Source organism: Rhodnius prolixus, unplaced genomic scaffold (genome assembly GCF_049639745.1).
Source record: "Rhodnius prolixus isolate KJV_2025 unplaced genomic scaffold, Rpr scaffold_7, whole genome shotgun sequence".
NCBI classification, from domain to species: Eukaryota; Metazoa; Arthropoda; class Insecta; order Hemiptera; family Reduviidae; genus Rhodnius; species Rhodnius prolixus.
In genome coordinates this window covers 10,638,862-10,666,229 of record NW_027411582.1, presented here as the reverse complement: position 1 = coordinate 10,666,229, position 27,368 = coordinate 10,638,862, and the positions used below count along the sequence as shown (strand labels likewise).

General features: G+C 30.4%; 2 protein-coding genes across 10 annotated transcripts; one reads left to right on the top strand and one right to left on the bottom strand.

The window, feature by feature from the left end:
- Window positions 1-97: 97 nt before the first annotated feature.
- On the bottom strand, window positions 98-27,368 carry LOC141446929 (uncharacterized). Of its 6 annotated transcripts, XM_074113908.1 has the most exons (11): window positions 27,207-27,366; window positions 26,240-26,459; window positions 25,617-25,909; window positions 23,827-24,540; window positions 21,936-23,132; window positions 21,559-21,830; window positions 21,207-21,461; window positions 2,948-3,072; window positions 1,696-1,886; window positions 997-1,066; window positions 98-388 (listed from the first exon to the last, which is right to left on the bottom strand). In XM_074113908.1, exons 1-5 carry the CDS (start codon window positions 27,300-27,302, stop codon window positions 22,638-22,640), a joined length of 1,818 nt encoding a protein of 605 aa, XP_073970009.1. In that variant the 5' UTR covers window positions 27,303-27,366; the 3' UTR covers window positions 98-388; window positions 997-1,066; window positions 1,696-1,886; window positions 2,948-3,072; window positions 21,207-21,461; window positions 21,559-21,830; window positions 21,936-22,637. The 6 variants fall into 6 exon arrangements, with proteins under 6 accessions (XP_073970009.1, XP_073970008.1, XP_073970011.1 ...); XM_074113907.1 differs by having other exon boundaries at window positions 21,559-23,132; XM_074113910.1 differs by lacking the exon at window positions 21,559-21,830.
- On the top strand, window positions 6,742-20,863 carry Hsepi (D-glucuronyl C5-epimerase). 4 transcript variants are annotated; one of them, XM_074113915.1, is made up of 11 exons: window positions 6,742-6,991; window positions 7,077-7,226; window positions 8,827-8,958; window positions 9,047-9,218; window positions 9,312-9,518; window positions 9,600-9,772; window positions 9,849-9,986; window positions 10,705-10,892; window positions 10,983-11,244; window positions 12,777-12,807; window positions 18,346-20,863. In XM_074113915.1, exons 2-11 carry the CDS (start codon window positions 7,086-7,088, stop codon window positions 18,360-18,362), a joined length of 1,461 nt encoding a protein of 486 aa, XP_073970016.1. In that variant the 5' UTR covers window positions 6,742-6,991; window positions 7,077-7,085; the 3' UTR covers window positions 18,363-20,863. The 4 variants fall into 4 exon arrangements, with proteins under 4 accessions (XP_073970016.1, XP_073970017.1, XP_073970015.1 ...); XM_074113916.1 differs by lacking the exon at window positions 18,346-20,863 and adding an exon at window positions 14,615-16,249; XM_074113914.1 differs by lacking the exon at window positions 18,346-20,863 and having other exon boundaries at window positions 12,777-16,249.

The window sequence follows — 27,368 nt, the reverse complement described above, 5'->3', positions numbered from 1 at the left end:
CTTTATAACTTTAATTATTTACGTAAATATGGGAAGTTTTAATTGCAATTTTAATTTTTTTTCTTTCATTAGTTTTATAGGTAAATAAATAGAGATGTTATTGAATTAAATAAGGTTTTTATTTTCTTCTATTAGTAATTGTACATATTAACAAACAGTTTCAACACAAAATATACCACTTTTAAGAATAAATTCTTAACATAACACATATTTATTAATATTACAAAACAAATACTCTTAATATTTCAATTGGAGTACATTTTTTAATCATAAATTCAGATAAAAGCAGTTTGTATTTTTCCATTAGACAGTTGTTTTTCGTCTTTTTCGTTTTGGCCTAATTTGGTCAATTTTATAGGCAGGACCTCCAGTGACGCCTGCTTTTAATCTGAAAATCAACATTATACAATTAAATGTTAAGTAAATAAAGTGAATTAAGAAGCTAACTTTTTAAAACTCAAGTTTAATTAACTTTATTAAATATTGTAAATTATTTGAATTTAAATCACTCCTAAATTATTGCAACATTTTTTCTGTTGTCAACCTTTTTTTAAGCTAATTAATCTTTATCAAGAATTCCGATAGTTTCCAAACTGAAATTAGTTTGCTTCAATCAAAATAAACTATACTGAATTAAATTTACTAGAAAAACAATCTTAAGTTATACGTGCATTAAGTGAAGTAATCGCCTATTTTTACACGCGTGGCATGAAACAATCGTAAGTTAATAACAATATTCAATATTGTAAAATTATTATTATTATATCAGTTTGTAATGTAGCAACAATACCTCTTAATAAACAAATTAATCTTGTACGGGTAATTGAAATATTTTTTCGTTGAAAAGTAATTTTTTTTCATCCAATTAAACCATTCTTCATTCAATATCCCATGAAAAAAGGTTTAATTTGGATCAAAATGTTTTAATCTTATTGAAAAAGTTGCAGTATTATATTTGCTGCTCTGATTAAATATTAAACTATTACTAATCATTACCTCGATTATTAAACTTCATAACTTCGTATTATTTCGTGGTTACTCTTTGGAGGAAGCTGCAATTCATCTTCTGTAAAGGATGTTGGTAGAACATAAACGAAAGTTAGTTTTTTATATGCATGCAACGTGTACAGATACAATTACCAAGCATTTAGGAAACATTCTTGTACCTTTTACAACTTCTGGTTGTTATTACTTCATAATCGGAATTTCAAGCGATACAGATTATTCCGATTTTAAAATCACGTAAAAAGAACAAGTACATAATACTGAAATAGAATTTAAGGTAAGCCTACCCAGTAATCCTCACTAAGAAGTGCTCTTAAAAGATCTGTTCTGCCGAAAATGTTACGAATAAAAGTTGTAGTTGAATAAGTGTTCACAATAAGTGAAGTAATACCTTATTTATTTGTTTTCCGGAGGGACTTAACATCCAACTACTAATTAGAACAGGTGGTATTCAAATTTTGAAGAAACTTGTCGGAGGTATTTTCGAAATTTAATTAATAGTAGTTCTGCTTGAAGAATTAATCAAAACATGAGTAACTTCTAAATAATTACTTCGTTTCTAAGATTAATGGGCTGGTTGAATCTATTGTAGATAAGTAGCGATAATTATCTGTTTGAGGGCTCGAATTCCCGAACAAGGTCTTTGAATTTGGGAAGGTAGTATTAAGAAAAGATGGTAAACTTACTTACCAGCATAATTCGTTCATACGAGAACCTAGCTTTGTGAAGTTTGTCCACGCCAATTGATCTTTAGAGGAGCTTGAGGCACCTTACACAGATGGCTTCCGTTAGAGAAGGAATGCAGTCAAAGGATGTCCATTGTTTCTTGTCCTCCTTCAACTCCAAAAGAGTATACCGGAACGTCAAGAAGAATCGTCCAACTGAAAAATGTTGGATGATAGTAAATAATCTAAATGAGAGAAACTTTAAAAAATGCAAGAGGGTTCAGGAACTAAGGCGTTATTGGCAGAACCTCGTGGAAGATTACAAACTGCCTTCACCAGCTAAAAGATACTGGAATGAACTACAAAGGCTTAGAGATATGTATCTCTCTAACCTTTAGTTAGAGATACTTAAAATGTAGACAGGGTTCGACAAAAGAAGTTTGTAGAAAGATAAGCGAAGAGAAAAAAAACTCAGATTTACTAAATTCAGTGCGCTACAGCAAAAATATTTTAAAAAGACACCAAACCTTCAATATGTAGCACCATTTTTGAAAGTAAAGTGTTGTGTGGTGCAGAAATTATTAAAAGTAAAAGTAATTTTTTTTCATCCAATTAAACCATTCTTCATTCAATATCCCATGAAAAAAGGTTTAATTTGGATCAAAATGTTTTAATCTTTTTGAAAAAGTTGCAATATTATATTTGCTGCCCTGATTTAATTACAACAAAAAAGGTGTAAACGACCAGCTATCAAGTGAAATGCATTATTAGAGAAGTCGGGCGAAATGATCCAGAGGCAATAAAGGGTTAATATAACGTAATTAGCAAATAAGAACAACTTGCAAAGTACTTCTACATAGATGGAAAAAAACCGATATGAGTTTCAGTTAAAAGTGAATTATAAATCAATTGAACAGGATAAATTGAAATGGGTAAATAGTACACAGACGAAAACTTGAAAAAATGAAACATTGTTTAGTAAAGTCACTTTTTCAGTTGAAGAATTTCAGTTAGAATCCTAGTAACTGAAGGTCAATGGTACCAAAACAGAACACCAAGTTTGAATTGTAAAAGAAATAAGAAATAGTTACAAAACATGCCCACAGTAAAATGATGAAAAAACTCTACACCAGGAAGAGGGTACTGGAATGAACTACAAAGACGCGGATCCCTCAACGATTAACCATGAGGGTCTAACTTTTAGTTAGAGATCGAATGTCGAAGTGGTTCAAGAAAAGAAGTTTGTGGAAAGATAAACGAAGAGTAAAATGACTTACAATTTACTGCACTTTGAAGAGTACTCCAACATTTCTTATTCTCACATATAATTAGGTAAGCTCATATGCTCAAGGAGCCTTGAATTCTATGGTCCATCATTTTATCCGAACACCAACTCAGTTCTCTTAAAACAGATAAGTTACAATATGTAAAAATTGCAGAAAATAACTATTGTAAAAAAGCTTGCAGAAATAAAGAAAGTGTAAAACTAAGATAAACTGTTTTAATATTTAATCACCTTCAAATTACACATATTAAATAAACTCTTATTCAATAACAAAATTAAAAGTGAAAGATGCATTCAGCATTAATCCTTTTCTTTTACTTTTAATTCTTTCTTCTTCTTTTAAAATACATTCTATTAAAACAATAGTAAAAAAAAAATATTAATTTACCAATTAAATTTCACCTACGAGCTATTAGCTATTAGAACACGCATTACTTGAAAAATTAATCAGTTTATGACACTAAATGAGAACGGAAGTTAAAGAAATAAAAGAACAAAAAAAATGTAGAATTCATAAATGTTACGCATCACTCTTTGACTTGACCCAACGGAATGGATCCAAGAAGTGATAACGAGGAAGGTTATATAAACACAACCTTCATCATCGATTAAAAAACTGTCAATTATTCATGGCAAAGAAATCATTTGAATTAAAAGAAATTATTTTAATTTAGAAAATTTTAAAATGGAAGAAAAGAACGAAGTTGATTAAATTCTGTTGGAAAACTTAAATATTTCGAGTTATATAATTATTTATTTTTAATAATTATCTCAATTTAATTCTGAGCAATGTAGAATGTATATTTAAATAATACACATCACTTAGCCCAGAGTGTAACTTGCGGTCCTTGTATAAAAGTTAAACATAAATCTGTCGTACAAAATATTGAACTAATATATACTATGGTATATTAAAATCGTCCGGCAGGACAGTTGTATAAGGGTTGATCGTCAAAAAGTACACGAAAAAGCGTAACGTTGAAAATCAAAACTATAGACTACACCTAGCAAAGTTCTTTAAGGAGCTTCTATCATACCTGTAGTGTTATGCTCTTGCGCGGCACAATAATGAAAAGCAAGGAAAAATGAAATCTATTACTTAAAAAAAATAAATAAACTTTTCAATTTCAAAAGTAAAATTTCTATAATATACAATGTAATAGAGACAGCCCTTACAGTAACTGGTTGAAAGTTCAGCCTTACAGTTTTAGAATAGAATAGAATAAATCTTTATTACAATAAATATGTACAAAAATAAATAAATATACGAAGTACCAATGTACAAAACATTGTAACAAGAAAGGTTAAGGTGTAGGATAAGAATGCAGGGGAAAAGAGGAAAAACCTGCAGCTAATGTAGAAAGTTAGAGAAGGATGTGTTCTATTCTTTTGTGCCTGTAGGGTATAGAAGGATCTGTAGGAGACTATGTCGCGACAGAGTGGATTAGGATGACAGTATGGGATGGAAAGGAGTTTGAGCAGACTATTTTGGATATAGGAATGTACGGGGGATAATGAATGTCACGAGTCTCAGTAACTTTTTCTGTTTTGTCTTTAGTTTTTTGATATTGCTACTATAAGTCAGGCTCCAGGCGGAGCAGGTGTAGAGCAACATCGGCCTAATGACCAGTCTGTAGAGGAGGAGTTTGTTGGTCACAGTCATTTTGGAGTCACGTGAGAGTAGAGGAAATAATAAGTCGTGTAATCAGTTTGCCCGCGTTTACTTGGTCCTGACCTTACAGTTTTTAAAACAGTATTTTACACTGAAATGTAATCTTACAAACTATATTTGGGGAAACCTAAAATTCCCCCCCCCCCCGGAATCTGCAAATTTTTCGAAAAATTATAATTAAATCTATGTGTACATACCAAGTAAACAGAAAAAAAGAAGTAGACAATCCAATGAGTAAATGAGGTACCTCTAATTTACTTGTAGTTTAGGAATTTTCTGCAGACTTAAGGCAGTAACCTAAAATCTTCTTCAACCTGTAGAGATGTATAGGACCGTACCGTACCGTACGTTACACAGATGTGACACTTAGAAGAAATCTAACTACTCCTCCCTCAAAACATCCCTTTATCAATTTTATTTAAAGAAAATGCTACAAATAAAAGTTTCGCAACCTAATATGAGCAAAGAAAGTCCATTGTCTTTCCAAAATTCCTTGAGCTCTTAAATGTGTTCTTCTACCCGTATATCGGCCACAAATCGCTGGCAGACGCTTACCTAACTCTCCCCCAGCATCTAAAAACATCTCTGTTAGAGTTCTAGTACAAAAAGTTTAAGTAAACCTCAAGCCTCAGTTAAACTTGTTCTAGTCACGATCCAAATACTCCAAGACAGTGATTTTCTGGGTTGATCCACTTCCCGTGCTATATTATCGCGATTGGAGAGCTCTTTCAGCGTTCCTCCCACCGGATATTTTTTTTGTACTACAAACGATACAACCTCGCCATACTTTTTGTCTGGTTGTTGTAAGGAGGGAGTTGGTCTAAAACTTGAAGTGTGCTAGGTGGCAAGCCTTGGTTGACTCTTGGTGTATAGGTTTCAATTTTTTTAAATTGCAACTGTTTTTTTGCAGAATAGATTAAAGAAACAATTCAGTCAAGTCATACTGGCTCATAAAACCTCTGGATTTATTGCTAATGCTTGGCATAATTCATGGTCTAATAGGGATTGTTACTACCCATAACTTTTTAATTGTAAATATTATTGGTGGCATTACTATAATTTTCCAATTTATATTTTATGTACAATTTTAAGATACTGCAGACTTTTGTTATGCATTATTATTTTCAATTGTTAAAAGGATCTGTAATTGTATTAAAATAAATAATTAAAAAAGAAATAATGGAAATAATTCTTACTAAAACATGGTCACTCACTTCTTCAATTATCTTAATGTTGGGGTTAATTTATTTGTCATGTAAATAGTGTGATTCTTATTTGGATAATTTGGTACTTGATAAATAAATATACGAAACCCTACTTACTATCATTAGAAACGAACAAATTCGTGATTATCTGAGAGGAATGAATTACCTACGAGATTCCGAAAACTTGACTTTTTCCTTTTTTAAGCTTTTCTGGAATTAAAAATCTCAATTAGGCGTTGAAATATTGAAATTTATTTAATGTTTTGAAAGATAACAGGATTGGGTAACGCAACACACCTTAGAGTACTTATTTATATGAAAAAAAAACATTTAAGAAAAATTATATTTCGACAGTTCTGAGGGAATGGCGAGGGTGGGCTTTCTTCTAAAGTATCATTTGAAAAAAAGGAGTAAATTAAAAACTTAAGAGCTGAAGAAAGGCAAAATCGTGAGGTGTTTTTCACCGAAAATACTCTCACAATACTCATCTCTCAAGAGAACATTGGATTCGTAAGCTTTATTTATTTTTATTTTAGATGAGTTTTGTAAATCTCAAGTTACGTTCAATTAGATACTTACCTTATTGACTTATTGTGTATAAACCCTAATATCCTCTTGAGGACATTAGGATTTCTAATTCGAAGACAATCAAGATTTTCTGCTGGTCTTAGAAGGTTTGCATTTTGAGAGGGGAATTACATTAAGACACCTTTCTATCCATCAACTCGGTTCTAAGGCACAACAATTGAATTTCTTATTTTCCAGAAAAGTAATAATTACATCCACTTTCTTCAGCGAAAAACAGTAGGAGTAGGGCTTAAAAAAAATAGAAAAAGGTCAAGTTAAGGGATATTTAGTGCTATCGGATCTGATGTCAGGTTAATGTTGCACACTGTGCTAACATCTGGATAAAAATTCTCTAACCAGTCAAGTCGAAGTGACTAGACGAGGCGGGCATGGCAGGCTTACTGGTGTACATCGCTGCTTGTGCAATATTTTAAAATGTTCCTTTTATAATTAAGTTTTTGTTTTTATTTGTGTTTAGATGAAATGTTGACGAAGAATTTAGGCTTTAAACACAACAGACTTCTTAATTTAATACAATATCAATATTTAAAAGTAATTACTTAGCGAAGGTTATTAATTCTCTTTAAATTAGGTGAATTATTTAACATTTAATTGGATCTTTACATAAAATATGTTTCTGAAAATATACAACACTATAGTGTACATTTTATTTTTAGGATATTGAAATGCGAATCAATCTAAAGTTAATGATATGTGTGTGCATTTGCTTAATGTTTGTTTCTGTTTCAATTTGGACAAGATGCGGTGGTGAAATTCCAACATTTCGTGGTTCATTTAATGATAACGTAGTAAAGAACAAAATACAGGTATTGATTACATTCATGTTATATAGCTTGAAATCTAGTGTTTCTCGTGCAGATTAAGCTCTTGTCTTTTATTATAAGTTAAAATACTGTTCTCTAGAGACGTACACCTAGATTTTTTTTAATTCTTCATCTTTGATTAAACAGAGACATATCACTTGATTACATAATTGCTTCTGGCTCTTAATGAAACGAGATTGCATGTTCTTCATTATACTTTATTGACCCACTCCCCGGCATGTATCAACATCCTCGTTTAATATAAATGAAAAATTAAGATCAAGGCCATATACGTTTTTTTAATGTCACACCTGAAATGTGTCTGGAATTTTTAAGTAAGCAATAACAGGGTACACTCAGGTGCAACGAGTTCTAGATGTTGTTTAATAACTTTCTCTATATGTTCCTTATTCATTTGTTATTCCAGTTGTTAAATATTGTAAGAAGAAACTTTCTTTCTTTTTTAAAAAAAAGGGCTTAATGATAGGATAAAGGAGGTCCAATTCTAAAAGATAAATTAATCCCGGAAATATTAGAAATCCGTTACAATTTTGATTTATCAATGTTAGATATCAAATAGATAAAAAACGGTTTGAACCTAATGTTTATTGCTTTCTTTGGAAAAGAAAATAGTCATTGCAAAAAATAGTTGTAAATGTTACATTGGGTTTGATTCTGAAGTATATGCCCAAGGGATGGAATTATACAAAGCTTTTAGAAGTTATACATCACATAATATATCCGACCAAGTGGGCTGCTGAGCACTGTACCATTTACTGGGAAGGGGTAAAATTTTTGCTCCTAAAAGCTGCCCTCGCCTCACTTATTTAATTGAAACATATTAGCTATTAACGTGCCCTTGAAGGGAAGAACATCTTCACAGATTTCTCGTAAACATAGTTTTCCAAATTAGAGATGTTTACAAAGCTTACACCCCACCTAAACTTCAGCGCATAGCAGTTTGAGTAGTGTTGCTTCAAGGATACGGGATGTTGAAGAATAAGAACCAAATCAGTAAAGGAAGAATAAAAAGTTCCAAGACCATCCTACATTTATATTAGGTGAATTGAGTTGGACGAAGAAGGTTGAACGCTAGGTGGTTCGAATCTAATTCTCTGAAATTCTCATTCAGTATTGAACATCACGAACTTTAAGTTTGTCCACTTGGTCAGAGCAACAATGAGTGTCTTTTACTTAGAGCCCCGACACGTTAGTTATCTGAAGAACGCGAAAGAGCTCACAATCTACCTGCTATTATTTTTAATCGCAAAATACCGAAGAAAAGTTACAAAATGGTTTTGACAATGTAATTAGAACGTGAAAACTTTTAGATTTCTTATTTTTACTTTTCTTTCTTATCCCCATAAAAAATAGTTCGTAGCAGACTTTGGGAGAAATAAATGATAAATGGAAGACATTTGTGAAAATTATTAAACCGATGTTCATCAAGGAGATCAATTTCATTTAAAAAGAAGTTTGCTATGGTTTTGTTACTTTTAATTTCTAGTTGCTAGTTACACATTTTGTTTCATCCCTTTGAGTAAATGGGTCGAGTAGTTTTGTGAATATTTTTAATCAACTTTAACCAAAATAATTACTTTAGAATATCGTTGGAGCCGAAGGAAGTGGTTTCGAAGAAATTGATTGTCACATCAATGGGGATTACAATGTACCTTGCCGAAAGGAGGGAGATGAAATTTATTTGCCTTTCTCATTTATTCATAAATATTTTGAGGTAATATGCTTTTATTTTACAATTTGTGGGTTGGATGCTTACATATTCTTTTATCTTCATAGTTACATTGTTTTATTTTCTTCATTAGGTTTATGGGAAAATGGCAATTTATGATGGATATGAAAGATTTGAATGGTCACATTCTTATTCCAAAGTTTATTACCCTAAGGGTAAATATGATCCCAGAGGTGTCTTCCTTTATTTTGAAAATTATAATGTTGAATTTAGGGAAAGGGTGAAATGTATAAGTGCAACGGAAGGTAATTTTTCCACTTTATATTTGTAATTTAAATAGTAAGTAAGTAATTATACTCGAAATAATCATTTTAACTTTATAACTTCCTGATTTGTAGGAGTACCTGTATCTACTCAGTGGGAAAGTTCGGGTTACTATTATCCTACACAAGTTGCCCAGTTTGGGTTGGCTCATTATTCTAAAAATTTGACTGAACCTGAACCCAGAGTAAAAGTATTAGATGACGGAGTTACTGTGTTTGGACAGTGGTCTGAAAACAAAAGAACTGCAAGAATAGCAAAAGCCCTTGATTTTAATACTACAGGTTTAGTTAATCACATCTAAAACTAAAAGAAAGTACAATTTAAACATTTAAGATAACTCGTTATGACTGTGCAAATTACAGAAGGACCCAGTTTAACGATGAGTTTAGAACACGTATTAGATTTCGTTCTTTCAGTAGAGTTAATGCTGAGATCATCTGATAATTCTAGTTTCACTGTTGTCTTACAAAATAGAGAGAAAAAAGAAAGATGGTCTCTACATTATAGTTGCAATGCTCCCCTCATATATTCTAAGGTATATTCGGACGAATAAAATGATTAATATAGATGATTAACTCTTCCTTTAAAATAATTTTTTTTTTGTTACTAAGGACCAAGATGTTTATCATAAAATTCAATGCGAAGAAAGTAAATGGTCAATATTAGTTCGAGACTTACTTGTTGATCTACAAAAAGGACTGTCTTTTCAAGGAAAGCCTAAAAAGAAACTCTTACGGTCTAAATATAAGGTATGTACACATTTCTTACCTGAGTCGAAAGCAGGCTTAAATTTTGGCAACGGATCCATTTAGGGGCCTCAAGAGTACGACATGTGAAAGATATATCAGCAATATTAGCATTCATCTTTATAATCCCAAAATTTCAAACCTCAGCAAAATATTAAATGCATCCATAAGTATGAAATCTTACTATTAATGTCACATCTTCATTTCATGAATTTAACCAGAATATAAATTTCTTTTTCACGTACTTGTCCTCCAATTTATCTAGTCAAACAAAACTTCCTTGTGCCGTCAATGTCTTACAAGATTGAAAAGACTATTACTTACTCGCGTACATTTAACATTTAAACTTCATTTTGATGTCCTACTTGGTAACAAGTATAAATGGTAATGCAAGTAGTAAGATAGCAAATCAAACCCTTTTCCAGGTTTTCATATAAGGTTTTGTGTTTCACATAAGGTTAAGTGTTTTGTGGAAATTATTGTTATGATTCCTCATCTATCCATCAAATATGCCTGCCTCCGGCAAGCAATAAGAGTGCGCAATCTTTATCATCTAACATCTTTGAGTATTTTTTGGCAATTCTGAAAAAGATTTCGGTGAAACAGTTAACCTAGAAGCTGCTTCCACCTACAATTTTAATTTTCGATTCTGAACCTTCCTTAATTTTATCGAATTACAAAACTTCGAAGGTTGAATATTATTTTCATGTCCTACCTGCAGGTAACGAGTATAAATATAGAAGGAAGTGGAAAACTTGCTAATCTGAGCTTATCTACCAGCAGACATTTACAACAGTTTTATCTGGCTGCAGATTGGTTAGTTCGACATCAAGATAGAAATACCGGCGGCTGGCATAATACTGTGAGAAGAAAAGGTCCTCATGGAATGAAAGATCTTCAGCCAGGATGGTTTGTATTAAATAAGAGATCTTAAAAGATTGGATTAAAATATATACACTGTCAGAAATCGTAATAAAAAAAGATGTATTTTCATTACAGGTTGTCAGCTATGGGTCAAGGCCATGGGATGTCTGTGCTAGCCCGTGCTTACCATCTGTCCAAACGTAAAGAATATCTGAAAGCAGCTTTACTATCTATACGTCCTTTCTATTTGCCATCAGTACAGGGTGGTGTACTAGCTCTACTAATGGGTGTTCTACCATGGTACGAGGAATATCCTACACAACCATCATCGTTTGTACTCAACGGTTTTGTGTATTCACTGATTGGCCTTTATGATTTGATTACACTAGTACCTAAGGTGAGTTACCTTAGCATTCATAATTTTTTTTTTTTTCAATTCATAATATAGTTTTATTTTGTTGAACTCTGCCCAATTGATTGCATTGAATATTGACAGTCATTTTAGTTGACTAGATATTCTGTCCACTAGATCTTTAAGAAAAAGTGGTTACATTAGATTTGTTGGATCCGCCACTCAAGGACCGCAACCGAAAGAGGTACCAAACCCTTGTAGATCTAGTTTTCCCATCAGTCGTTTTTTGGTCTAAGGATGATTTGGCAAACTTTAATGGGAATCAAGATATAAGTTAGACATTGCACTTAGCCAATCGAATCTTATTAATAAAAAAAATAAAGCATGAAGCCAGACGATTCGGCAAGAACACCCAAACACGCAGCTGCTTACTTGCAGAACCTCGATGATGAATGCAATTTGCCTTGGCTAGAGAAAGGAATTCTCTTACTGGCTCAGAGTAATTAATTTGTAAAGCATCATCAGCTGATACTAATGTGAGGTTATAATACTTCTATAACAGCTGTAATTTATTGTACTGAACACATAATTGTAACATTGTAAATATATACTTAAAATAATAATAAATAAAAATGCGTAAAATAATTTCATTTTTGAAAAGTATCGATAATATAACCAATTTATTAAATTTCTTAACTCCATTCATTTGGAGGTTCATGAAATGATCTATTTGTGGAATAAATTGTCTTCGGCAATTTTTAGCAGATTATTAACTCTTGGCTTGTATCAGACAATGCAATCGAGCAGTTAATAAAGTAACTGTTCAAATTGCTGAAAATTTTGCCGGAAAAATTAATATACTCATGATATTTCCGTAGTAATTATGCAAAATGTCTAACCTCATTCGTAACGCTGAATAAGAATGCCAACATTTATTAGTAAATAGTAAAACAACTAATAGTTCTATTATTAGAAGTAGAGCTTTTTAAGGAGACTATGAGAATATCCAGGGTGTAATTACGTCCTGTAGTCCTATAGAGCCCTTTTGTTATAAATTTAATACGATTTCTTTGCAACTCTCATTTGACCAATCACTCACCAATCTTACCTGCTGCCCTTTGCGAAATAGAATCGAGTGCTGTATGGATTTTATAGCCGATGATTATATGTTCGAGTGTAGAAGTGAACACTTACAATAAATATCAAATGTAATACATTAAAAACAAATTAAGACAATACAATCAACGTACTCTTGGTGATCCCACTAACTGTTCTCGAGTGGTCCCGGGTTCGGAACATATACGTACGTACAACGCTGGAAAACGCAATCCGTAACAAGTTAAAAAAAAAAAAATCAATTGGCACCATTTTTGAGGATGTATCAAAAAATGACATCGTATTTGCAAAACCCTATTTTACTTCCAGAACCCAATTTGGCTTCTAAATCTAGAACAAAATTTTTTCTGAACTTTCTTTTTTGAGTTAAGATGCCGGAAATCTGCGCGATTGTAAGATGCAGGAAAGACCATTAACTTTGAAAAAACAAAAAAAACTAATTATATAATTTTTTATTTCAGTCACAAGATGCTGCATTCCTGTTTGAGCAAGGTATGTCTTCTTTGAAACGATTACTCCCTTTATTTGACAATGGTGCTGGTAGTAATTATGATTTACGCCATTTAAGTCTTGGTACAGCGCCAAATGTAGCTAGATGGGATTATCATGCTACACATGTAAATCAATTGTTATTATTGGCCACTTTGGATAATAGTACAATATTGTCAACAACCGCTGAACGTTGGGTTGGTTACATGGTTGGTAAGAGGGCACCGCATAATTAATATTATAAACAAATACGTTACACAAAATATTTTTGGCACCTTTCCTTTAAAATAAATAATCAGTGCAATTTTTTTTAAAGAAATGTAAAAAAAAAAATTATGTGTCTACTTAAATACTATGTGTAAATACTTATTTCAACGAAAATCTGACTGATCTTGGCCAGTGCCATTGAACTTTGTTTTTCTGTTATGATGTTGAATTTTTGTTTTTAGTAATTTTTTACTTTTTAAATTTAAAAAGTAATTTCTTTTGGTTGTGTGGCAACGAGAGGATCTAAAAGGCTAGTCGAAAAATATCTTAATTAATAAAATTTAATTTTATTGCTTTAAAGTTAACTACTCAAAAAATAAGCCTTATGAAATTCTAAGAGGGAAAAAACTGCGAAATTCAATTTTGCTTACAAATAGAGGTGCGGTTTATAGTTTTTAAAATTGCCTTTTCCTTCCTAATGATATTTGTTTTTACTTTTATCGTAATTTTTATTTTTGGCTAAACGACTGGAGGAAATTTTCTTTAGTGTCAACTTCAGACCTGACCATTTTCCTGCTGAATGCAGAAGCGTGTAACCAAGACCTTTACAAAAAATATTCTATTTTAAATAGCTAATTTACTACAAAGTATTTTGAATTCATTTGAGGAAATCAAATTTCATGAGGAAAAAAAAACCATTCGGAATTTTAACAACTTATGATTGTTACTTAATCGCAATGGTAACATTTTTTAATTTTTTTTTTTTAACAAATATTTATTAAATAAATTGATAGAAATGTTAAAATGCTACTCGTAATTTAACTACAAAAGCTTATGAACTAAATACGGTTTTTACCATTAGAGGAATTTTCACAGTTTCGTTAATGTATCAAACAACCCAAGCAAGAAAGAGTATGATGTCAATGTTGTTTTTCCCATTTAGTAGAATTTAAGGAAAGCCTATTTTATGATTAACTAATAATTAATTGCTTAATATGATCTTCCAGATTATTATCTTTCCCCTAACATACGTCAAGCGTGGATGTCATTTTAGATGCTTTACTTCCTAAACTTGTGCTTTTACTAAAGAGCTCCTTCTCCGTCTTGAATTTTTCTACGGTTTAAATGACCTTGTTAAAGTATCCATGCTTAAGTTTTCATGCATTAGAGAAGTAAAGTAACATACATAAGTGAAGAAAATGAGAAATCTAGAACAAAAGATGAAGAATGAAAAAAAAACTTAATTTCTAATCGAAAATTGTCTCCCGTTTATATTCTATAAAACTACTAGTTGGGAATGTCCATAATCTGGTTTCATGTTAATATAACTTCAGTTACAAATAAAATTAAAATAAAATAAAAATAACATTTTCTTGTACGTACGTCATTAGAATCTCGTTCTTTCTGTTTTAAAAATTGACAGATTCAGCATGAAAGATACTAAAAGGAAGATTGTTTGGGTAAAAGTAAGATAATAACGTGATCGAATGCAACTTACTTTAGAATTGTTATTTTTAAGAGATAAGAAAATCATTTTTTTTTTGTCTTTTCTAACTCTACCCTTAACAACAATTAAGCCAACTTTAATTCTGTGTTTTGAAAGGTTACCACTTTTAATGGTCTTTAAAGAGGGGGAGTGGAGGTCAAGTTCTGATCGTTGATTTTGAGCATCGTTTGGATAGGCAGGTTCATCTTCCATTGAAAAACTGTTCAGATCTAAAGTTGAATTTAAATTTTGCTAGTCTGAATAAAATCTGCCCAGCATTCAGTTGGAATATAAGAAGTCAGAAACTTATTCTTAAATATCTAAAAACAGAAAATAATACCTTCAGGGAAGTAGTGAGGCTTCAACATGAGTCAATGTACAAAATAATTTAGAAAAAGTAATTTAAATTTGAGTAAAATTTTTCCTAATAAATAAGAAGAAACTCAATTTTAGAGATATTTCCACTTAGTGAAATTTCTCGAAAGGTAAAACCGCCTTCTTTATAAATATTTGATTGATTATTCAAAATTGGTTTAATATATTGTTCTTTAATTTCCTTAAAATTTACATTACCTAATTTTTTTTAAATTTAAACAAATTTGTTATTTATACAGTTTCTGTAAATTATTCTTTAAAAATTGTGTATAGAATATATATTTTTCTAAAAAATAAATAAGGTTTAAAGTAATATAGTAAATAAGGAGTGTTTAGAAAATAAACTCAACTTGCGCTTCATATTGATGTAATAAGTTCAACACTTCATTGTTACATTTGAATGGATTTTTTTTTTTGCTAAGCTATCAGAAGAATAGTGAAGTAGTTCCTGAATATGACAAAATAATGAAAGATTTATTTTTGCTAATCGTTGGTAGTCGGGTTCCTTCCAATAATATGGTACAAAATTTAATGAGAGATGATTAATTAGATCTGAAAATTTGAAGCCCTTATTATTTATTAGTTCTCAATGATTAAAACATTGAAACAATTGAATGTCTAATTATTATGGCTTCTCTGATACTCTATAGAATTTCTGGCGCAAGCCAGTGAACTTTAATTATGCAAAGCTAGCCAATGAGAGCTAAAGCATGGAGCATTCTAACTTATCCTGGTCTTATATAAGTTGTAGCACTTTAAAACCAGGTGCGAGGGAGTAGGAAAGCAAGTGGAAATAATTTCTTCCAAAATTGTTAGAATTCCTTCAGGTCTCTCCTTTTCAGGTGGCTATTATCGCCTGCTTTCTGCCACTTTAGGACATGATTGCTTTCAGAAGCCTGTGGTTCCCATATGCGTTGAAAGGCCGAAAAGTCCTTATTGAGGAAGTGATTAATGGAAGGTGAGCACTTGTCTAATTTATCCATTCTTAAGGGCAAGGTACTAGGTACATCTAACTATTACTGGTGTAGACATCCATGTATGATCGAAAGTATAAAAAAATCTTACTATGGGCGTCAAGAGTGATAAAAGTAACTGGTAGACATTAGTCACTTCTTGATAATCTGGGAATTCAAAATAGACATTCTTATTCCTTAGATATTATCCCTCAGTGAAGGACTAAATGGTCCCACACTAGCCCAAAGTTGACTTTGTAAGCACCGATCTTTCGGAGTACCTTATATTCTGTTGGAAAACGTTTGTCCTAAAATCTCTTTAGAAATTCCATTTTATCTAAAAAGATGCAAAATCCTGAAAAATTCAGATAGTCACTGAAGATTTGCGCTCCTCAGGAGGCATTTATTATGACACTGTATACTTGTGGAAAGAGAAGAAAAAAAAAAAAACAAAAATACTAAAGAATAATTTTCAGATAATTCTACCAAATATAAGCTCTAAATTATTTTTAGAAAGAATTAGTGATAGCTGATTGAACTGAAATGCCATTATAAAAGCCTGAATTTTTTCTTGTTTCGTTACTTTTTTTTTTTAAAAAAAAATAATAATGATTACTTTTAAATGAAAACCTTAAACAACGTGTATGAATCTAGTTTAAAGAGAAATTCTAGTTTTGTTTTTCCTAATAGCTGTCAAAGACTAAATTAATAACCTTTCCTAATTTCTACTCAGCTCGAACTGTAGATTTATTATTATTTAAATAAGAGATAACATGTTTTTATTTATTAAAATAAACACTAATGGACCCTACATTTTAATCTTTAAACATATCCTTCCCTTGTCTTCATTCATGCAAATTAGAGTCAATTATTAATTGTTAGCACTAGTTTTGTACGATTTTAAGAATAAAAAGATGGTTAATGAAAAGATTGTTATCGAAATACATATACATATATATAAATGTAAAGATAAAAATAAAAAATGGGTTGTAATCAAAATAATTAATAAAACTTTAGGTATAATGTGGTTTAGATTTGTAAGAACAGTATATGATACGACTCGTATAAAAATCAAAATGGGTTACAATGGGTGTTAATTAACTAATAGATTTTTTTTTTTTAATTTGACGAATAGATTTTAAATTAGAAGCTTTCCCTAATATTTAAATTTAAAAATCTATCGCCTTTGAAAAAATGAAAAAAAAAAAGAAAAAGAATAATGTATTGCTTGTAAAAATCTTAGAAAATAGCTATGTAGACGAACTATGAACCGCCCAATAAAAAAAAAAGCAAATAATTTTCTAATATTTATTAATAAGTTTTTCTCAGCTTGTTTTGATGTTACATTGAGACATTTTTATTTAGTCTTTTAGGATAAATGGTCCAAAAAGAAGGAAAGACGTGGAATTTAATAAAATAGCACTTTTGAGAAAAAGTTTTTAAAAGTTGTGGTATAGTTGTCATTATTTAAAAATCTTTTAAATTAATTAAGACTATATTAAAGAGCTTGAGGATGAAAGACACCCTGAGTTGGAATGTGTCAGATAACAATCGTCGAAAGTCTTCAGCTGAAAATTAGTGAAAAGTTTTCAGTGAAATTAGAAAGTATTGATCTTCCAACTCTGGAAGGTTTTCTTTGACATTAAAATACTCATCAAAGATTTGCTAAAATGAGGTATTTTGTTTTCTATTCGCTCTTTATTGTAGCCAGCAGATTCTTCGACGTAACAAATCTATTAAGATGTTTCCTGTCGACCAATTTTCTTTTAAAAAAAAGAAAATGAAATAGGTGCAATTTTCAATTTACTTTTTCAAAATTAAAAAAAAAATTATTTAAAAAAATCTTTGCTAGTCAAATGTGATTTTAAAAATATTAATCTATTTAAAAAAAAAAAAAAATTGGTTGCCATTTTCAAACCAAATTGAACAGAGAATGTTCGAATAAATTTTCTGCATATAAAAACAAAAACAAAAAAAGAAGCAGTAGAAAAATTAAAATATAAATAATAAATAAATCCGGCCATAATTTAGGCTCCTGTGATTTTTTCTTTAAATACATGTTAATTCTTTTTTGTTCTGGTTTTTGATTTAAGATTAGCACTATTCTGAAACTAAAACAAATCACTTAGCACTATTCTGAAACTAAAAAAAATCACTTAATGTTATTTGCAGTGATGGCCTACTTAAATAAAATAAATCTATGTGTGTTCCCTTGCTGTAAATAGAAAAATAATGTAAATAATAATTGTAAAAAATACATAGTGTATATTTTAAGTAAATACTGCTAAATGTCCCATTTTTTTTCCTATATTTTGTTACTTTTTTCAACACCTGAGAGATCACTAACCTCAATTTCATTTTAAGTGCATAAATATAAATTTATATTTTGTTATATAATAATAATAAAAGTCGCCCTTAACATAGAGACTGTTTATATTTGTTATTAACTGTTGAATTGTTTATTTGAAATAAAGTAAGTGATTTTTTTTTCATTTATTTTAATATTTTACTTTTTTTTAGTATGCCTGTATTTTTGAGAAAGAGAATAAAGAAAAAGGTATTACACACAGATGAATTAAGAATGAATTTGAACTGATTTGTTTATGAATACCACATCCGCATAAAATAAACCTTTCTTCTCATCTGCAACTGGTTTGAGAAATTAATATTCGAAATCTGTGGTGTAGATTTCCAAATCTTCTTAAATTAAAAAGCAATTTACTTCAATTTTGGAAAGAATATTTAATTTTAAATGTAATGTGGTATTCATTTATCGTAAAAAATTAGGATCATCATTTCTAAACGTGTATTCTAAATTTGTTTTTCATAAATAGCAAGTTGATGCAACACGATGCTATAATTACAAACTGGGTTTATATAACAGTTGATTGTAGTCTTTCTTAGAATCAAAAGATTTTTTTTCTACGATCAATATTATTTTAGAAGAACTCCGAAAATATAAGGTTGAGGGGAAAAATATTTTTAAGAGGCAATTTCCAAGAGTATCAGATAAATTACTCATTTACTTCCTGATAACCAAGCTAAAATAACACTCAAGAACAATGGCTTTTTCAGATGGTTATAATTTAACCACGAATTCCGCATTAGATTTTCATGTCCTGCGTTTAATAGAACATTAAACGAGTTTCTATGTCTTAGTGAAGGCTGGCTTTATAGCCCAACTTGTTCAACAATTAATTGGGTGACATTCATGTTTTCGATACGTCGTATGAACCAATCATAATTAACATAGCTTGAGAAATCTTATTAAGCCCATACAGTAGCCAATTGCATTGAAAAAATCTATTGTTCCCCGTAAATGAATCCTGGAAAGTGCCTATAATGGTACAAAAAAAAAAAAAAAAATTAACAGAATATTTTAATTATTATATGATGTAAAAGAAGTGTTATTTTACCATTTATATAAGTTGAAAATGTATTATATTTGAGACTTGCCTTAAAAAAAGAAAAGATGGGATGCAGGCATTCCAATTTTAGATTTAAGCAATATGCTTGCCATTTCAAATTACTTAAAACTTCAAATCTATTGATTGAGTAAAGAGAATTGTTCTTTGCAAATTAATATTATTAAAAGATGAAACTTTTTTTTTTAATACTGTATAAAAAATGTACTATATAATGATTAGCGTAGGTACATCACATAAAACAGAACCCTGTTTGCACAATTAGACTTAGTACCTAGATTTACGAGCTTAATAAAATATTTATAAATAAATAGCAAAAATTCACTTCACTTCAGTTTAATTGTACATAAAAATTTATTACGATAGGATTGGGCCCATCATTAATAAATGTACTTAAATTTTACAAATGAAAAAAAATGCATTTAATGGTGTATTTTCTCTTCTTTTAAAAAATTCAATGCATGAATATTTGTGGTTATAAATGAAAGGTTATCAATGAAAACAAATGTATGAAAATTGCTTACAAAAAAAAAAAATTACAATTTACAGGGCCGCCGTTAGCTTGTATAGGATTAGATCTCCAAAATACTATAACTAAAATTGTATTGCTTCCAGTAACTCTAACAAATATTCTGATTTTTACAACTAGAATCTTTCATACATGTTTATACCGCTTTAAATATCGCATATATTTAGTAACGGATTTGCAAGACCATGATTTTTCCAATTGAGGAGTCCCTCAATCATGGGCTGTAATGCCAAGAAAGAAAGATGATCATGATATTAATGAATTGAAGAAAAAAAAAATCTTCACAAATTCTTTTCTGTACTTCAAGTTGGAAATCAGGTTATCAGATTTATGCTGTGGCCAATGCCATTGCCTTACTTAAGTATTCTTCTACCATCACAAACCAAAGAGAAATATTTTTGTTACCAAAACTAAGTGCAAGCATTTTAGCCGAAGTGAGTGGAGCTTCATTTTAATCGTACCACGATCAGGGTGACTGCTCAAAATGTATCGCCCTCATAAACATATCTTTCTCTTCAGGGACATAGAATTGCCTGTAGTAATTTTATTATTTTTGTTTGTCAAAATAAATTAGACAAATTGTTCCACTCTATAATGTTCTGCCAATTTGAATTACTCTTCTTTTGCGGCAATAACTGGTGTTAATGTTTCGCATTACTATTGGTTTTAAGTTTTGTACAATATTGTATCAATAAATTATGCATTAATGAGGAAAAATATTTGTCTGAAAATGGGGCCGAGGACTGTGCCAAGTAGTATGCCGACCCTAACGGCGGTCCTGACACTATACATAAGATTGAATATACCTTGAAGACGTTTGTGTGTAACTGTAGAAAGCAATCATATTGCTTACCCGATTATACTTTACCCATTTTTTTTCTATTTAATATGAAATAAATTAAATCTTTATTCTTTTATAATTCAATACTACTATTTTTTATGGAAATAATTATTAAGGTTTAGTGGGACCAATTTGAGTTCTTGCTAACCTTTTCTTTATTTATTTTTGTTTTTGTTAAATGGATATTAAAAAGAAGAAAATTAAAATTAAATTAAAAATTCTGCGCATAAACATAAACATGAACTCTCCAATTTTAGGCACTTTATATTTATTGAGTAGTGAATTGACAATAAATAAATACCTGTTTCAATATGGCCACTTATTACTGATTATATTTTTTATTTTACTAAATTATTTCCTTGCAAATAAATATGTATATATTTTATAATTATTTTTAATATTTTATACTCTTTTTATTATTAATAAATTTCATTAGTAATTTGTCCTGATTAAACTAAAATGTAGTGATAAAACTTTACTACTTTGGGTTGTTAAAAATAAATCACATTCTGTACAAGATTTTTTTAAAATGTTATCTACTGAGAAATGTTTAAAATATAAGGGATTTGATGGTTATTTCTCTTACCTTTAAGATTTCCACAAGTGTTCCCTGAACAGTGTGATAAAGAGTGGGACGTCCTAGGGCTTCGGCTTCGTTGGGTTAATGGGCTAAGTGAAGATGCCAGAAGCATGCTTAGTATAAGGAATTAGAAGGCTGCCACAATGAATCGAGAGGACTGGCGGAAGAAGAGCATCGAGGAGGCCAAGGCTGTAGCGCCAATAGATGATAATAATCTTACCAGTATAGGTAGAGGGCAAAGCCATGTTTTTTTGCAAATACCTAGCAAAAAAAACAATTTAATAAAAAAATATTACGATGAAAAAGAGCACGAGCCTGCTTCTCAGGCACTGCTGTCAATGAGATGTATTGTGCTCACCTCTTGGATTAGAGAAACGTCTGCTGTTTACAATGTCCAGGGTTTTTCCCAACTTTTTTTTTTATTTTTATTAACCTCATTGGATCACTTAGCGCCCAATGGTCGCATATTTCTAGCGTTAAAACAGCGAGTTTGGTTCAAGAAGGTGTACCATTTGAACTGAACTCTTCAACACTCTACGGGGCGCAGGTAAAAGGGATTCTTCTAATCAGCTCAGAGCTGGATGCTCCAACGATCGCCAGAGACCCTCCATATTGGCTCAAATTAACTTTCTAATATAAGCAATTTTCTACTTATTAATTCTTCGTTACTGCTTTCACCCACAGTAGTAACATAATTCTGGATTGAACTATTGTGTTGTCTTGAATATTGCTTACCTTAGATTTTTTTAGTCTTCTTTCAGTATATCTGGTCACTCAATTTTTAATATTTAAAGGTCTCAAATTTCTTGGACGAGCCCTCCAAGGCAGCGCCTTAAGCCTTATGTTCGATGAGGCAACCACAAGATGAGAATGATTATAACTTCTCAAACACATGATAAGAAGCATCTAAGACCAGCCAAAATCAGGACTGCAAAGAGTTGTATTTCTTTTTCTGTCAGTTGTGCATTTTTAGAAACAACAAAAATGAAAATAAAAAAGTAGAAATAATACAATAATATTTTAAATTATTAATTTTATACCCATGCCATATTACAAAATTTAACAAAGAAAACAAAATTTACCTAAACTTAGTATTTTTTAAATTTTGTTATTGAATAAAACAGATATAAACTAAACAGCACTGAACTGTAAATTTTGCAATTTGTAACGTAAAAAATATGGAATAAAAATTACGAATGGATTATCATGTATTTATTGATTTAAAATTGATATCCTGAGATGATAATAAAAAATAAAAATCCTTATTTTTATTTTCTTTTTATGATTATGGCAAGGGGAATATATTTTCTTTTTTACAGCTCATGTACAAACATCAGCAATTTGTTTTGAATTTTTTTTTTGCCTTTTCAATAACTTTCCGTATCAAAAATAGCAAAATTTGGCCATTTTTAAATTTATCTTTAACAAAAACAAAATTCACTCGTGATTAAATTGTTTAATCAAACTTTTAGTTTTTGCGTAATTATTGTATAACCAAGTTAATGGATTATATTTATCACCAATTAAATCATTAAAATCATATTCTTTGTCTTCTTTCTCTTTAGGGTAATTTAATTGATAAATATTCTGAGTTGCGTATATACTGTAATTATTACTATTGTTATTAACATCACTTTTAACTTCAATATCATCTGTGTGGGATTTATCTATTTTTGACTGATTATTAATATCGATCAGTTCACAGTCTCGGTAATGATTTTCATTGTGATTATTGTAGATATTAACATCTTCATTGCTTCTACCTGGCCAAAGGCAAGTTTTGCAAGTATATAAAGAACAATGTGGTGCTTCTACACGGTAAGTTTGGCGGCCAATTTTCTCTTCAACTCCTGTACCATCATCATATTTGAAGATACGAGTTCTGGACCTGGTTATTGTTATTGAAGTGACCGGTACTTCTTCATGAAAATCCTACAAGGTGTATTGAAATCCATAAATGAGCAACATTTACTTGAAATTTATTACTATGATAAAGTGTTATTAATACGTCACATTTTAGCTGAATTAAGCTTAAGCAAATAAACTTCTTGGTCAATATATCGAAAATAGTACGAGTATTAGTGGCATGGCTAGAAATGTATTTCGTTTCCCATTTTCTTCGAAAATTTAATTGAATGAAAAAAACAACTCTGACTAGACAAACATTATTATTAATGGGTTAGTGAGGAGTTCATTTAATGTAAAAGTCATTACGTTACAACGCCCTCAGAGTAGTAAGAAATAATTCATTATAATGTATCTTTCTCTCTCTCTTAATCGAAATAAATTTAAAAAGTAAAACACTCACAAAAATGCAATGAATATAAAATTTAAAGAAAATTGTGGAGGACATTTCTTAAAACATTCAAACAGCAAAGTAGCAATTCCAGCTGATAGATTTTAACATAACTTCTTTTCTCTAATTCCTTCTCTCTCACACACACAAAACACTCACCAATTTGGAAAAACCAGTTTTTATTAGGAGAAACATTATAGGTTTTTCTTTCGAGCATCAAAATGAAAAATCTGCACGATTGCAATAATACTCTTAGGAGAGGTTAAGAATAAAAGTATTTTTCAAGAAATATTTGGAAATATTGTACTTGAATGTTTACCTGTTACATACCTTACCATTTTCATTTATTGGTATTAATTTATTACCCACATTTTTACCACAATGTGGTTGTTCACATGTTAAATTTGATACTGTTACAAAATTGTTAAGTTTTGAGTTTTCTACATCATTTGGTTCGTTCATCAGATCTATTTTTTTCTCATACGCAGACCTTGTAAATGATTCCATTTTTTTATTTGGATTTTTACACTGAGCGTGATCATCGAGCGTTTGTTCCGATATTTCTGGTTTTTTTAAGGCTTTAACTTCAAAATAAGATATTCTATCATTCAAAGAATTTTTACTAACTCCTAATTGGAATTTTTCAACTAGACTTTCATTCTGAAGCAATGTTTTGAAATTATCTGAATTTGTTTCATTTTTTAAACTCTCAAAATAGGTTTTCCTACCAGAAACTGTTTTAGCTGGAACATTTTCGAAGCTACTAGTTTCAGTAGTAATTTTAGATTTATCTACAGATTCGTTTGTTACTTCTTTCGATAAATTGCTTTGTCCATGGTCGTTTTTTATACTGGAGTAAGGATTACAGATCTCTGTAACTGTTTTATGAATATAATCTCCTGAAGGAAACTGATTGTATTCTAGATTAGTTGGCATTGCTATCATATGTTTATCGTGGACACTATTTGCTGGAAACGTTAGCGTATCCAATGTTTTTTGAATGGGTGGGCGCTGTTCATTTTTCAGAATAGTTATTGATGAAACCTACCAAAAAATAAATACATAATTTTTCTTATTCAAATAAAGTTAACGATTACTAATGAGGAGGTATGCTATGGTAACAATAATCCAAAAACCAATAAGAAAAATTTGCTGCAGTTTAAAAGATCTAAGTAGCTTAATAGAAATGAGCGTATTTGTTGCAACCATTTCTGGTCAGTATAAAATATCTAAGAATGAGATGATTTGAGCTGTGGAAAAAAAGCAATAAGAGATTGCTAGAAGACGCGGAAAGGAGCTATCTTAACTAAAGAATTAGGAAGGAAGGTATGAAGAAGAATCCTATTTTTTGAATTTCAACATTACACTTTTTCGTGCAGTTGTTGACGATCTACATGTCCTACCAGATAGGTTTAATAAGGTGAGAGAACCAATTATTATATCTTATCAACACGATGTGAGGGATGCGGAACTAAGCAAGGCCATTGTTCACATTCGAGTTTGACAGTAATTTTTATTAAATTAAGTGAACGCCTTACAACTTATTTTTATCAATAAATAATAACGTTATTAATTGTGATATCAAGTTTTATTCAACGTACCTTTAGTTCAACTAAGACTTAAAACTTTATAAAATTTATTAAGTTAACTTTAGGGCGCGTTTTGGAGTGAAAGAAGATTGAGGAAAGGTATGATAAGATGGTTTAGACATACAGAGAGGATGAACGAAAAGAAATATACGAAATAAGTACACAAAATGAATGTATCAATAAGATATAGGACGATTTGGGTCAGGTTAGGAGTACCCAAATTAAGTTAATAACAATGTACCTAACTATGTAGTTTGAGTTTAAACAACTTGGCTCTCAAAAGAAATTTCAAATCGTTGAATGGTGATATTTGGCACTGTTGACTAATGGGTTTGCCGACCACTGCCTCAGATTATTTAAAGTTAAAAAGAAAATTTGTGATAATTGTACGTTGAATTGTGTTCAGACCGTCTTTCATTTTTTAAATATTTTTATGGGGGATCCCAAGCTCGTATAGGCCAACAATAATGTAAAATACTTATACTTATTCTTGACACTAACACTAGATAAAAAAAGGCAAAATAATAATACCTCTGATTCCTTGATTGGAACGTAGTTGGCGGACATCCATGGTACCACCTCAAAGTCTGTTATTCTTCGAGTAAAACCACTGAGACTCGATCTAAGCTCCTTCAATGGTAATTCAACTTTTCGCAAAGTTGTATTTCTTAAAGTTGACCTTTCCTCCGTTACACTATGTGATCTTCTCAGATTTATCGACCTTTTAGATTCCGGCTTGTATAATTTACCACTGATGTGTATTTCCTTGTTTTTTTTTTTACCATTCGCGGTACGTCTCACATTTACTGGGATACTACCGCTTACTATAATAATTAAGAACGTTCATTATTAGTTTTTTATTTTTAACCAAAATCTTTGTAAGGTAATCTAAAAGAAATTTGCAGAACTCCGTCACTTAGGCTACGAGTATTAAAATAACAAAACTCAGCTGGCGGGGTGACGATGCAAAAACTAATGGATTTAGTACTTTCTCCAACGAGAATGCCCCTGACAAGTAGTTCTGAATTTTCATTCTTAAAACGGATATTTCTGATATAAACTCGAAATAAGAAAATATGAACAATTCTTCCTTCGAGGAAAAAATAATGTTGAATTAAAATTTGCTATTTGTTTTACTAAATAATTTTACTAACCATAAATTTTTGAATTTTTTTGTCCACTTTCTTGGACTCCTTTTACTACCACAGTCGAATTTAATTGATAGTCATTTTTCAAAAAACTATTAAATTCTTCATCATTTCGCATCATCTTGGTTAAACTTTCTTTTGTCAACAATTGTTCAGCTCCGTTAGGATTAGTTTTCGTAAATGCAATTTGCACTGTTACTGGTTGGTCTTGAAAGATTGCATTATCCTGAATTAAGAATCTTTATAGTATTTTTATATTATTATTTAAGGTTAATCGAAGTTTTCTTACTGTACTGCTAACAATTCAATTCTGACCGATATTAGTGGAACCCAAAAGTCGCCATTTTGGAAGTTCCTTAACTTAAACCTAACCACTTATAACCTTTTCATAATTCGTATAATTGCGATCTTTATAAGAAAAGTGGAGCTGAGGCTTCGACATATAATTTTTTTTTTTTTTTAAATTCATGCTCAACAGCTGAAGCGATGTGTGTCACATAACGTAATTACAATACTGGGTAGTCTAAGAGATTGAAAAAAACTTTCTGGTTACTGTACATAACTCATAGTATAATGTTCATAGGTCTCTGAAAGATCTAGAAATAACTTTCCTGTAGATCAGATTAATTATGAAGATCAGAAAATTAAATAAAAGGGTTAGAGCGAATAATTTTGCTAAAAAGAAAGTTGTTACTCTAAAACACGTAATAGGATTCCATGGAATCCTAGCGCTAGTACTTGGGTGCGATAGAATTCTTAAATGATTCTTTAGCAGCTGGAGAAAAGCATCAATTGTAATTTCTTAAATTTTGAACGATGAATAACAATGTCCTTTAAATGAAAGAAAATGAGAGTTGGAATACCCGTAGTGGCTCCTAGATCCTTAAGGCAATACATGGATGAACAATTTTTTTTTTTCACAAATGTAACTTGCAAAATGTTTCTCCCGTACTGATTAAAAGGTGCCATTTACCTCTCCTTCTAATGAAACGGTAGTCTCTTCTAATCCTTTATGGAAAGATTTAAATATTCTAGGTAGAATTTTTTTTATGCTAAAGTTTTGGGGCATGATTTACTATTTACAATTAATTTGTTTTGAAACCAGAAACTAAGGAATCTCTAATATAAATTAATA